A 13,539-nucleotide genomic window follows, 5' to 3' on the forward strand; every position below is an offset into this window, starting at 1 on the left:
CCTCCCCTGAGCGTCTTGGGACCCCAACATCTTAACCCCCCCACAACCTTAAAAAAAAAAAAAAAATCCCATCCTCTCTGCAGCCGGGAGAGGCATTAAGGACTTCAACTCCCAGCAGCTCCTGCAGCGCCGGGTCTATGAAGCCGCAGCAGCGCGAGCGCGAGGCGTGCCGGGAATTGTAGTCTCTAAGCCCTTAACGGGAGCTGGGGGCCCTGAGGTGGGAGGGGGTGGCCCGGCGCCCAGTGGGTCGCCTGGGGTAGGGCAGCTGGCTCGAGCAGGACAAGATGTGACTCTTAAGCTGAGCTTTTTCTCTTGGCCTCAGCCCCCAGATCAGACTTCCCCTCTCATTACCCGGCGCGTGGGAACGTGTCCACAGTCCCTTGTCCGCCCTACAACCCCCATGGGCTGCCGCCCGCCGCCGCCTCGGCTGCCACCCAGGACACGGCAGAGATAAGCGCAGGTGAGTGTGACCATGCCTGTCTTAGAGTCCTGGCCTTCTGCAGCACCCCCACGACACCTGTCCATCTGTGAGCCCTGGTCTGTCTGTTCTTAATTCCCCTGCATCCCCTTCAACCCATCTTGATGCCTGGCTCCGAGCCATATGTCACTAATTCCCCCTCTCCTCACATCCACCTCTCCTTCCTAGCCTCCTCTCATTGATGTGCTCATTGAACCTTCCCTTATGAACCCATGTCTGCCTGCCCAGCCCGCCTCTCTCCTTTTGTCTGTCTGTGATCTCTAGCCTTCATCTACTGTCCTTTATTTCCGCACCCATCCATGCTCCCATTCGACCGTTTCTCTTTCAAAGATATTTCTGCCCACACTCCTGCCTGCCCCTCTTCACTGTCTCTTGTCCCCTTGTCTCTCGAGCCCCTGTGAATTAATTACACCTCAGTTCATTCCTTGTCACTGTCCATCCCAAGTCTCAATCCTTGACTTTCCTTCTGCCTGCCTGTTCACCTCTTCCTCTCTTCGGAGCCTCAGTCTGCCCTTCCCATTATCTCTGTCTCCCCTCCCTGTATCTCTCCCTCCCTCAACTTGGTCCCCATCTCTGCATCTCCACCTTTCCACCCCCAGCTCCCACCGTACCTATTCACCTCCTATCTCTCTACCGGCATCCATCCTTCTCTCCCGGCCCTCCCTGCATCTACCCCACTCTGGCCTCCTTGGTCCCTGGACCCTCCAAGTGCTTTCCTACCCTAAGTCCCTGCTCATCCTGTTCCTGCCGTCTAAAATGCCTTTCTCTGAAAGCTTCTCCCCACCCCGGCGCCACTGTCCCCCGCCTGTGGCTGGCTCCATGTCATCCTTCAAGTCTGGGAGAGCCCTCCCTGACCGTCCCCCTCCGAGTTCCTTTGTGACACATCCTCCGGCCGTGTCCTGTGGAATGCTTCTCACAGTCAGTCTGAGAATGACAGGTTTGTGTATGTGTTTTTGTTTGCTTGTTTACTCTATGTCTCCTCTCGTTGGATTGTGACACCAGGAGGTCAGGGAACTCCAGGACCTTGTTCTCTGCTGGATTCGCAGCAACCAGCACAGCACGTAGGGTGCAGTTGGTGCTGGAGGGATGTTTGTTGAATGAATGAATGATGAATGGCTGGCACCTTGTCTGCTCATCCCTAACTCCTGTTCCTTCATCTGTGCAGCCCTAATCTTTGTTTCCTCATCTGTCCATCCCTTTATTTGTGCATTCTCATTCTTAGTCCCTTCACTGCCCTTCTCCGTCTCTTCCTCCTTGTTCATTTGTCCCTATTCTCTGTCCTCTACTCCATTCACGCCCATCTCTGTCCCCTTGACTTACCCAGTCCCTGTTACTATCTCCATCCCTAATGTCTGCCCTCTTGTCTGTCCACTCCTAATTCCTTTTCCTTGTCCATCCCTTTCTAATACCTGTCACCTTGTCCTTCTTCCTCAAATCTCCATCCTTAATCCATCTGCCCCCAATCTCTGTCCCCTTTGCCCATCCTTCCTTTGCTCGGTGTCTCCTTCCACCCTTATCTCCACACCTGCCCACCCTGCTCTCCCATTCTGTTTCCCATCTGCACCCTTGCCCCATCCCTCCCACGCATAGGACCAGACGGCCACCATGTCAGGAGACTACGAGGATGACCTCTGCCGGCGGGCACTCGTCCTGGTCTCAGACCTCTGTGAGCTGGTCCGAGATGCTGACACCAACAACAGGTGCCAGGAGTTCAGCGACCGAATCCGAGGCTATCCCCGGGGTCCAGATGCAGGTCAGCACCCCTGCCTGTCTTGGCCAACCCCCTGCCTGCACTATGACCAGGCGACTCGGAGCAGAACTGCTCAGCTTTCCATCACTTGCGGGGTCAGTCCCTCGCAGAGTCTTGCCCCCATCCTGCCTGCTGCTGCCCCTCTCCCAAATCTCTGATCCAAGAAGAAGGAGCTGTGTGGTCCACTTTTTGAGTTTTACCCTGTGGGCCTCCCTCTGACTACCACCACCAAATGCCCCCTTCAGATATCTCTGTGCATCTTGTGTAAATCTCAGGCTCTTGAGTCAGACTGACTTGTTTGGGTTCAAGTTCCATCTCCCTTACTTTCTTAATAACTGCATGGCTGTAGGTAAGTGACTCTACTTCTGGGCCTCAGTCTCCTCATCTGGAAAATGGGGATAATAAAAGGGATGCTTCATCGAGCAGATGAAAGGCTTAAATGATGCAACACCCAGGAAGCACTTAGAACAATGCTGGGCACGCAGTGGTCATTCACTCAATGCTGGGATTCGCTTACTGGGCACCCACTGTGGTCTAGGCAGCACGTGAGGCCCTTTGCACATCTCAATGATTACTCACAGTGACCCTTTGTGGAACATATAATCCCCATTTTCAACAGAGGAAACTGAGGCTGAGAAGGGTGAAATGACCTGTCCAAGGTCACACAGCTAGAAAGCAGCAGGGTTCTGGGAACGAGGGAACATTATGAGTGCCGTTGCCCGGATGAGGAAACGCTGACGAGAGGGAGCATGTGCTGAGTGATTACAACCACGGTTGCACCTGCTGAGCCCCAGGGCAGGGCCTGGCTCCTCACGTGCAGGATGTCCAGGTGACAGTCATGAGGGATAAGGGAGAGAGAGAGCAGCAGTCACTTGCCCAGAGGCTCGATGGTGGCAGAGGCAGAATTGAATCCCGTGTCGTCTGGTACAGCACTGTGGTTTGGGGGGCCTCATGACCACCGTCAGCTTCAATGATTTGCTAGAATCATTGACTCACAGAACTCAGGAAACTGTTTTTGTTTGTCCGTTTGTTTGTTTTTGAGATAGAGTTTCACTCTTGTTGCCCAGGCTGGAGTGTAATGGTGGGATCTCGGCTCACTGCACCCTCCGCCTCCCAGATTCAAGTGATTCTTCTGCCTCAGCCTCCCGAGTAGCTGGGATTACAGGTGCCTTCCACCACACCCAGCTAATTTTTTTTTGTATTTTTAGTAGAGACAGGGTTTCATCATGTTGGCCAGGCTGGTCTCGAACTCCTGACCTCAAGTAATCCACCTGCCTCAGCCTCCCAAAGTGCTGGGATTACAGGCATAAGCCACTGTGCCTGGCCGGAAACTGTTATACTCATGGTTATGATTTATTACAGGGAAACGATACAGACTGAAGTCAGTAAAGGGAAGAGGCACCCAGGGCAGAATCCAGGACAGAGCAGGTGTGAGCTTCCAGTCATCCTCTCGCAGTGGAGTGACATGGACAGTGCTTAATTTTCCCTGCAATGACGTGTGACAGCATGCACAATCTATTACAAACCAGGGAAACTCACCTGGGCCTTGGTGTGCAAGGTTTTTATTGGGGGCCAGTCCCATATACATGGCTGATTGCTGGTGTGGCTGACTTCAGTCTCCAGCTCCTCCAGAGGTTGAGCCGGAGGCCTCCAGCATGCATCACAGTGTTAGCATAGACTATGCCGCATGATCCAAGGCTCCAGGTAAACAAAGACACTCTAATCAGGCAGGACATTCCCTGGGCTTAGAGGTTCCCTCCCAGGAGCTGATCAAGGGCCAAACCTTTCTCTGGACAAGGTGAATCTTCTACTGCACAACTACACCACCTCTCCACGCCCAAACAGCTCCCCAGTCTGTGCAGACAGGAATGGCGAACCTGTCAGGGTGTGTGGGATCCATGTTCTCAGTTGAACAGGGTTTGAATCAGGCTGGCAGTAGGGGAAAGCATCTGTTTAATTTTTCTCCATAATGACCCTGTTTTCTCAACTCACCCTGTGTTCAGGAGGCTCGTAAAGTCCTTGCCTCTGGTTTCTAACAGGCCTCCCAGAATGCTCAGTGAGTGTTGGTCACTTAAAAAGGAGCACTCTGGGCCAGGTGCGGTGGCTCACACCTGTAATCTCAGCACTTTGGGAGGCTGAGGTGGGTGGATCACGAAGTCAGGAGATTGAGACCATCCTGGCTAACACGGGTGAAACCCCATCTCTACTAAAAACACAAAAACAAAAAATTAGCCGGGCATGGTGGTGGGCACCTTAGTCCCAGCTACTCGGGAGGCTGAGGGAGGAGAATGGCATGAACCCAGGGGGCGGAGCTTGCAGTGAGCCGAGATCACACCACTGTACTCCAGCCTGCGTGACACAGCGAGACTCTGTCTCAAAAAAAAAAAGGAGCAGTCTGGCCAGGCATGGTGGTGCATGCCTGTAATCCCAGTACTTTGGGAAGCTGAGGTGGATAGACCTGAGGCCAGGAGTTCGAGACCAGCCTGGCCAACATAACAAAACCCCGTCTATTCCAAAAATACAAAAATTAGCCAGGCGCGGTGGTGCCCACCTGTTGTCCCAGCTACTCAGGAGGCTGAGGCACAAGAAGTGCTTGAACTTGGGAGGTGGAGGCTGCCGTGAACCGAGATCACACCATTGCACTCCAGCCTGGATGACAGAGCAAGACTCTGCCTCCAAAAAAATAAAATAAATACATAAATAAATAAAGCACCCTAAGAGGGAGAGGAGAAGGAAACCCAGAGTTCTGCCAGTGCCTGGTATATGTCCCTGCAGGGCCACTTCCTCTCTCTCAGAGCCTGTTTTCTCATATGTAAAATGGGATACGTCATTTCAAAGTTATATAATGTCATAAGGATTAATGTCACACACCACTATAGCTTCACTGAGCAGTACAGGACAAGAAGGCATCCCCTTCCTGCTGTGTGTCCCCTAATGTAACTGGACACAGCCGTTCCACTCAGCTGTCCTTGCTGGCAATGGCCTTCCTACCTGCTTCCCCACCATAACCCACTGTCTGTTTGGAGTAGGGATTTTCCCTTTCACTTTGCCAACACACAGAAGTCCATTTCAAAACGAATTCCCATTCCTTGAAGGTCATTTCTGAAAAACCCCACTCCTGGTACCAATTACTGAAGAAGCCCAAAAGCTTTGGTTGTAAGAACAATCCTGTACTTGGATTTCTCTGCAAGGCATATCAGCACATATGTGGCATTCAGATTGTGTTATTTATGGTGTTGATGGTGTTGGACACACATGGTGGCAGCAACAGGATGTATTATTCTAATAAAAATTCACATTTGAACTACCATTTATTGGGAAGCATTGAGGTGTGACAGCATCATAGTGAAGACCATGGGCTTTGAAGCCAGGCTTCCCAGGCTTAAATCCTGACTCTACCACCTACCAGCTATGAACTTTGAGCAGGTGATTACAGGTATACTGATCTCAGTTTTCTTTTGTGGAAAACAGGGATAAATATGTTGCTAACCTCATGTAGTGCCTGGCAGGCTTAAATAACCTGACCCCTATAAAGTACTGAGATATCTGGTATGTAATCATCCCTCAAGATATGTTTGTTATTATCTTCCACATGTGATTTACCTTCTGCATTCCTTCAGACTACTATAAGAGAGAAGAATTGATTTTTCCTACTTGGGAAATGGGAAGTGTAAGGTTCAGAGTGGTTAAGATACGTTCCCAAGGCCACACAGCAAGCGTGATTTAAACCCTCACCTGCCTAACTGTGTCATGCAGGGTCCCTGCTTCCTTGACCATCTCTGAGCATTTTGCAGGACCTTGGTGCTACCTCACATATTGTGTTCTCTTACAGAGAGGCAGCAAAGTCTAGTGATTAAGAGAATAAAATCTGGAGACAGACTGCTGGATTCAAATCTCAGATCTGTCATTTGTTACTTGTAAAACTTTAAACAAATCACTGAATCTCTCTGTGTCTCAGTTTCCTCATCTTTAAAATGGTTATGTAGAAATACTGGGCTGGGCACAGTGGCCACATCTGTAATCACAGCACTTTGGGAGGCCAAGGTGGGAAGATTGCTTGAGGCCAGGAGTTCGAGACCAGCCTGGGCAACATAGCAAGACCTCATCTCTACAAAAAAAATTAAAAGTTAGCCAGGTATGATAGCAAGTACCTGTAGTCCCAGCCTCTTGGGAGGCTGAGGTGAGAGGATTGCTTGAGCCCAGGAGTTTGAGGGTGCAGTGAGCTATGATCATGCCACTGCACTCCAGCCTGAGTAACAGAGATTCCATCTCTTTAAAAAAAAAAAAATACAATACTTAAACCTTGTAGAGTTGTAGAACATATATTAAGTAATACGTGCAAAGTGCCTGGCACTTGAGATTGCATGGACAATTGCATGGCAAATATGAAGGGTTAACTCTTCGGGGACAGCAGAGGGAGGAGGTACTGTGACCCCATCCTGACCCCTACCTCTGTCCTCATTCTCTCCAGACATCTCCGTGAGCCTGCTGTCGGTCATCGTGACTTTCTGTGGCATTGTCCTTCTGGGTGTCTCTCTCTTCGTGTCCTGGAAGTTGTGCTGGGTGCCCTGGCGGGACAAGGGAGGCTCGGCAGTAGGTGGTGGCCCCCTGCGCAAAGACCTAGGCCCTGGTGTCGGGCTGGCAGGCCTGGTAGGCGGCAGCGGGCACCACCTGGGTGCTGGCCTGGGTGGCCATCCTCTGCTGGGCGGCCCACACCACCATGCCCACACCGCCCACCATCCACCCTTTGCTGAGCTGCTGGAGCCAGGCAGCCTGGGGGGTTCTGACACCCCTGAGCCCTCCTACTTGGACATGGACTCGTATCCAGAGGCTGCAGCAGCTGCAGTGGCCGCTGGGGTCAAACCGAGCCAAACATCCCCTGAGCTGCCCTCCGAGGGGGGAGCAGGCTCTGGGTTGCTCCTGCTACCCCCCAGTGGTGGGGGCTTGCCCAGTGCCCAGTCACATCAGCAGGTCACAAGCCTGGCACCCACCACCAGGTGAGAGAGGATACTGGGCTGGGGGTCCACTCTGAACTTCTGCTCCTCCTCTGTGTCTCTTTCCCATCTATGGTTCTTGTGAGTTCGGGATTTGGAGGGGAATCGGGGTATTGACTCTTGGATCTTAGGGAAAGAGGAAGGTGGGGCCCTAGACTCCTGAATCTGAGGGAGGTTGGGGCTATGGGGTCTAGACCCCTTGGACCTGAAGGAGTAGGGGACTGGGGGCCTGAATTCCTGGGTCCAGAGGGAGGAGACTGGGGACAGGACTTCAGGACAGGTAAGTAGAGGAGAATGAGGTTGGATCCCCAAGTCCCTGTGGCACAAGGCAATTCACCCCCTTTCACTCTAAGCCAGGATTGGTAGTGGGACCTGGAGTTCCTTCATTCATTATTCCTCAATATACCTGTAAATGTATATTGAGCACTAACATAAACTAGGCCTGAGCGGGGTGTTAGGAAAACACCGGACTCTGCCCTCCTGTTACTCACAGTGCAGGGGAGGCGGCCCCCAGACTGGCTGTCCTGGTGTAGCTGGGCTGGTGAGGCAGGAAAGCAGCTCAGGGGACCACAGCTGGGAGAAGGTTGGAAGCTTCCTGGAGGTGGAGGTGTCTCAGCTGAGACCCGCAGGCTGAGGGAGAGTTAGTCAGGCAAAGAGGCAGGGCTGTGACCTGGGCATTCCAGGTGAAGGGAGCGGCCCAGGCAAAGACAAGAGGAGAACAAGATCATAGTGCATTGTGGGGACAGCCCACACCAAGGGGACAGCCAGGGCACCATGCCTTAGTCACCAAGGCATGAGAATAAGTTTGAAAAAAAGAAAACTTCAGGCCGGGCACGGTGGCTCATGCCTGTAATCCCAGCACTTTGGGAGGCCAAGGTGGCCAGATAACTTGAGGTCAGGAGTTTGACACCAGCCTGGCCAATATAGTGAAACCCCGTCTCTACTAAAAATACAAAAAATAATAATAGCCGGGCGTGGTGGTATGTGTCTGTAATCCCAGCTACTCAGGAGGCTGAGACAGGAGAATCTCTTGAACCCAGGAGCCAAGATTGCACACTCTACTCCAGCCTGGGTGGTGGAGCGAGACTCCATCTCAAAAAAAAAAAAAAGAAAAGAAAAGAAAAAAGAAAACTCGAGAGATGTGGCTACGGACACCAGACCACACGGGGCTTTGAGTGCCAGGCTGAGGCTCTGGGACTTTGTCCTGAGGGCACTGAAGAGCCATGGGAGGGCTGTGAGCAGGGGAGGGGCAGAGTCAGCTCTGGGTGTAGAAGGAACACTGGGCCACATGGGGTGGGCTGGAGGGAGACACTGGAGGCTGAGAGTTCAGGAGAGCACAAGGCCTGAACTGTGACCAGGACAGTGGGGACAGAGAGGAGAGACGGCTGGGGAGATTAAGAGAAGGGCAGAAGAGGGTTCAAGGAAGGTCTGTGTTACGTGGGGCGTCGGGGGTCCATGGAGAAGCATCCTGGGTCACCAGCTTGAGGTCCAAAGGAGGTTACTGATAGCTGGTGCATTCACAGGTATGGGCTGGAGCTAGCTTTGAAATGGGGAGAATGAGACTAGGTGTGGTGGCTCATGCCTGTAATCCCAGCACTTTGGGAGGCCGAGGCAGGTGGATCATCTGAGGTCAGGAGTTTGAGACCAGCCTGACCAACATGGTGAAACTCCGTCTCTGCTAAAAATATAAAAATTAGCCAGGTATGGTGGCACACACCTGTACTCTCAGTTACTTGGGAAGCTGAGGCAGGAGAACTACTTGAACCTGGGAGGCAGAGATTGCAGTGAGCCGAGATCATGCCTTTGCACTCCAGCCTGGGCGAGAAGAGCAAAACTCTGTCTCAAAAAAGAAGGAAAGAAGGAAAGAAAGAAGAAAGGGAGGGAGGGAGGGAATGCCCCCAGATACCAATGGGGAAACTGAGGCTCAGAGAGCTCAGTGGCTCCCTCAAGCTCACACAGTGAGCAAAGGAGGGGACTTGTGGCCACCTGGCTGGGGGACGGAGGGAAAGGCAGGGAGGAATCTCTCAGGTCTCTGCATGCAAAGATCAGAGTCACTGACCTCACCTTGGTCTCCCCCACCCCCTACAGGTACCCAGCCCTGCCCCGACCCCTCACCCAGCAGACTCTGACCTCCCAGCCGGACCCCAACAGTGAGGAGCGGCCACCCGCCCTGCCCTTACCGCTGCCTGGCGGCGAGGAAAAAGCCAAACTCATTGGGCAGATTAAGCCCGAGCTGTACCAGGGGACTGGCCCTGGTGGCCGGCGGGGCGGGGGGGCCCCAGGCTCCGGAGAAGCAGGCACAGGGGCACCCTGTGGCCGCATCAGCTTCGCCCTGCGGTACCTCTATGGCTCAGACCAGCTGGTGGTGAGGATCCTGCAGGCCCTGGACCTCCCTGCCAAGGACTCCAACGGCTTCTCAGACCCCTACGTCAAGATCTACCTGCTGCCTGACCGCAAGAAAAAATTTCAGACCAAGGTCCGGAGCAGCAGGCTGGACACCGGGGTCCCACAGAGAGGGAGCTAGGAGTCTGGACTCCTGGGTCTGAGGGAGGAGAGGCTGGGGGTCTGGACTCCTGGGCCTGAGGGAGGAGCTGGGGTCTGGACTACTGGGTCTGAGGGAGGAGGGGCTGGGGTCCTGGACTCCTGGGCCTGAGGAAGCAGCAGCTGGGGGCCTGGACTCCTGGGTTTGAGGGAGGAGGGGCTGGGCCTGGACTCCTGGGTCTGAGGGAGGAGGTGCTAGGCCTGGACTCCTGGGTCTGAGGGAGGAGGTGCTGGGCCTGGACTCCTGGGTCTGACGGAGGAGGGGCTGGGGTCCTGGACTCCTGGATCCTGTGGAGGAGGGGCTTATGGGCACGGTGTCTGTCTCCTGTCACCCACCACCACCAGGTGCACAGGAAGACCCTGAACCCCGTCTTCAATGAGACGTTTCAATTCTCGGTGCCCCTGGCCGAGCTGGCCCAACGCAAACTGCACTTCAGCGTCTATGACTTTGACCGCTTCTCGCGGCACGACCTCATCGGCCAGGTGGTGCTGGACAACCTCCTGGAGCTGGCCGAGCAGCCCCCTGACCGCCCGCTCTGGAGGGACATCGTGGAGGGCGGCTCGGTCAGTGGCCCCCTCCCCTGACCTTCCTCTTCCCAGGGCCCTGAGCGCCCCCGGGTTGCAAGTCCCCTGCCTTCAGACTTCATAACTTCCTCACTTCTTGTCCCTGCATTTTTCTGTTAAAATGTATCACACTGGGGAAGATTGCAAACTTACAGGCAAGAATAGAGAATGGGCTGGGCGTCATGGCTCGTGCCTGTAATCCCAGCACTTTGGGAGGCTGAGGCGGGTAGATCACTTGAGGTTGGGAGTTCAAGAGCAGCCTGGCCAACATGGAGAAGCCCCATCTCTACTAAAAATACAAAAATTAGCCAGGCGTGTTGGCACATGCCTGTAATCCCAGACACTCAGGAGGGAAAATCGCTTGAACCCAGGAAGTGGAGGTTGCTGTGAGCAGAGATCATGCCATTGCGCTCCAGCCTAGGCAACAAGAGTGAAACTCTGTCTCAAAAACAAAACAAAACAAAAAACAACAGAGAATGATACGATAGACACCCTTCCTCTCCTCGACGTCACCAAATATTAGCATCAGGCCTGGATCCGATTTTCCAGCCTCCCACCCCCTTTGCCATCGGATGCCTTCCTGCCTCAACCCCATGACTTCTCCCCTCTCACCCCAGACTTCTGATCTTCCAACTTCCTGACTTTGCAAGTTCTGGACTTCTAGAAGCCCCAGTCCCTCTCTCATCTCTGAACTTCTGAATTTTCCCAACCCCTGACATGCAAACTCTTTCATATTCTGACCCTCTGTTTTTTCATGGTCCCTGCCCAAATCCTGATAGCCTGATCCCCCAGGCCTCCGCCATCCTGGGATCCCCAATATCCAGACACTCCCCAATTCTCCCAGCATCCAGATTACAGGGCGCAATGGCCCCTTCCTTATTCCTTATGAGCCCTGCCCTCTGACACCTCGTTGTCCCTGTACCTCCAATCCCTCCCCAGCCCCACTCTTAGTTTCTTGTGTGTGTGTCCTGAGCTCTTCTGCCTCAACAAACCTCAGCTCCTCAACTCTACAGCGCCCCCACTCCAATCTGACCTGTGGATTCTCCAACATTCCAGTTCTCTGCCAATCTGGGGTAGCTGTGTGTGTGTTGTGGGGAGCGTGGCCTTCATATCAGGAGAGGACTAGATCTCCTCAAGGTCCTTTCCTTCTCTGAGCCTCAGTTTCCCCATCTGTCCAATGACAGATGTCCAGTTGGGCTGGGTGCCTATAGCTCTTCCTGTAGGCTTCTTCATGGTGCTCCCCCCTGTCTTCCTGCTTGGCCCCCCAAGCCCAGCCTTTGGGATTGAAGTGCCCAGTTCCAAGGTCCCTGTTCCCAGGGCCCTGTGGGTTCCACCAGCTCCTACTCCCAATCATCAGCCGTGACAGCCCCATGCCAGGGCCTTCTCTCTGTATCCATGGTGGCCTCATTCTTGTGCTCACCCTTCTCATTTTCTCTCTCCATCATCATCACTTGACGTTTTCCTCAGTCATTCCACTGATTCGTATATTCTCTCTCTCTCTCTCTCTCTCTCTTTTAAGACAGAGTCTCCCTCTGTCACCCAGGCTGGAGTACAGTGGTGCAATCTTAGCTCACTGCAACCTCCACCTCCTGGGTTCAAGTGATTCTCCTGCATCAGCCTCCCAAGTAGCTGGGATTACAGGCATGCGCCACCACACCAGACCCGGCTAATTTTTGTATTTTTAGTAGAAACGGGGTTTTGCCATGTTGGCCAGCCTGGTCTTGAACTCCTGAGCTCAAGTTATCCGCCTACCTCAGCCTCCCAAAGTGCTGGGATTACAGGCGTCAGCCACTGCACCCAGCTTTCATTCATTTCTTCAACCACTGTTTTTTCAGGAGCAGGGCCTGGGGACCCCAGACAGCCCTCGGCAGCTCCAGGTCTAGGTGGCTGGGCCTTGTGTCAGGGGCTAGGGTTATGGGGAGGCACAGGAGGAGCTCTGCAGGGCTGTAGGGGAGCTGGGAGCTTGTGGAACGAGGGGAGGCTCAAAGGCCAAGGAGGAGATAGAGGGAAGAATGTTCTGGCAGAGGGGCAGCCTGGACAGAGGCCCTGAGGGGAGTGAGTAGGGAGTCCAGGGCCCTGGGCTGGCGCAGTTGGGAGGCTGCAGGGCTGGGCCGGGTTGGTCAAAGCTCCCAGCTAGCTCCAGCATGGCTCCAGCCTGTGTGTCAGGGTTGGGGGCGGTCCTGGAAACTTCAGTGGAGGTTGATGAATCTGCCCTCTCTCAGGCTGGTTTGTGTGTGTGTCTCTGCTCGGTCTTTGTCCCACTCTGTCTGAGTCAGTCTCTGTCTCTCTCTCTTTCGGTGCAGGGACTAGGGTGTCTAAGTCTAGGTTTCTCTTTCACTCTCTGGTTTCTGTCCCTCCACTTTAATTCTAGGTACCTATCACTGTCTCTGGGTCTTTATACACCCCCACCCACTGTCTCTGTCCCTCTCTCTCTCCGGACCTCCGTCTCTCTCTGGGTCTTTCTCTCTCTATATATATCTCTCTTTCTGTCTCTAGGTATCTGTACTCCCTCTCTCTAGGTCTCTATCTCTCTGTCTCTGGGTCTCTGTCCCCCTCTCTCTGGGTCTCTGTCTGTCTGCCTCTGGGCCTCTGTCCCTCTGACTTTAGAACTTTGCCTGTGGGTCTATCTTTCCAGCTGCATCCCTCAGTGTTTTGGCTTCTGTCTCAGTCTGTTTCTCTCTGTGTTTTCTTTCTCTCTCACCTTCTCTCTCTCTCCCCTCTCTCATGCTTCTTCCAATCTTCCCTACAGAACAAATAGGCTTTGACGGTCATGGGCAGCTGTGGCCAGGGAGTTACTGGGTCTTGGCCCAGAGTCAGATTGTTAAGTGGATGGGAAGCCTGAGCCCGGATGTCAGGGTGGAGAGCGGGAGGCTCCAATGGGAGAGAAAATCAGGGAGAGTTGAAGAGGGGCGGAGGCAAGATATCACTGACCTTTTCCCCAACTGCAGGAAAAGGCAGATCTTGGGGAGCTCAACTTCTCACTCTGCTACCTCCCCACGGCCGGGCGCCTCACCGTGACCATCATCAAAGCCTCTAACCTCAAAGCGATGGACCTCACTGGCTTCTCAGGTGAGGATCCTGGGTCTGAGGGAGGAGGGGCCGGGGGCCTGGACTCCTGGGTCTGAGGAAGGAGGGGCCGGGGGCCTGGACTCCTGGGTCTGAGGGAGGAGGGGCCGGCGGCCTGGACTCCTGGGTCTGAGGGAGGAGGACCT

The 13,539-nt window shown here is 53.9% G+C and overlaps 1 protein-coding gene across 3 annotated transcripts in view; it reads left to right on the forward strand.

Moving 5' to 3' along the window:
- Positions 1–13,539, forward strand: part of SYT3 (synaptotagmin III) — a 40,453-nt gene that overhangs the window by 21,359 nt on the left and 5,555 nt on the right. Inside the window, exons 2-7 of one of the 3 annotated variants that reach the window (XM_011946300.1) lie at positions 323–460; positions 2,069–2,231; positions 6,700–7,225; positions 9,311–9,698; positions 10,109–10,327; positions 13,276–13,396. In XM_011946300.1, coding sequence (XP_011801690.1) covers positions 2,084–2,231; positions 6,700–7,225; positions 9,311–9,698; positions 10,109–10,327; positions 13,276–13,396 — 1,402 coding nt within the window. In that variant the 5' untranslated portion in view covers positions 323–460; positions 2,069–2,083. Of the gene's footprint in view, positions 1–178; positions 461–1,700; positions 2,232–6,699; positions 7,226–9,310; positions 9,699–10,108; positions 10,328–13,275; positions 13,397–13,539 lie in introns of those variants that run through there. The other 2 variants (XM_011946299.1, XM_011946301.1) reach the window with 2 other exon arrangements.

This window comes from Colobus angolensis, unplaced genomic scaffold, assembly GCF_000951035.1.
Source record: "Colobus angolensis palliatus isolate OR3802 unplaced genomic scaffold, Cang.pa_1.0 Scaffold25, whole genome shotgun sequence".
NCBI classification, from domain to species: domain Eukaryota; kingdom Metazoa; phylum Chordata; class Mammalia; order Primates; family Cercopithecidae; genus Colobus; species Colobus angolensis.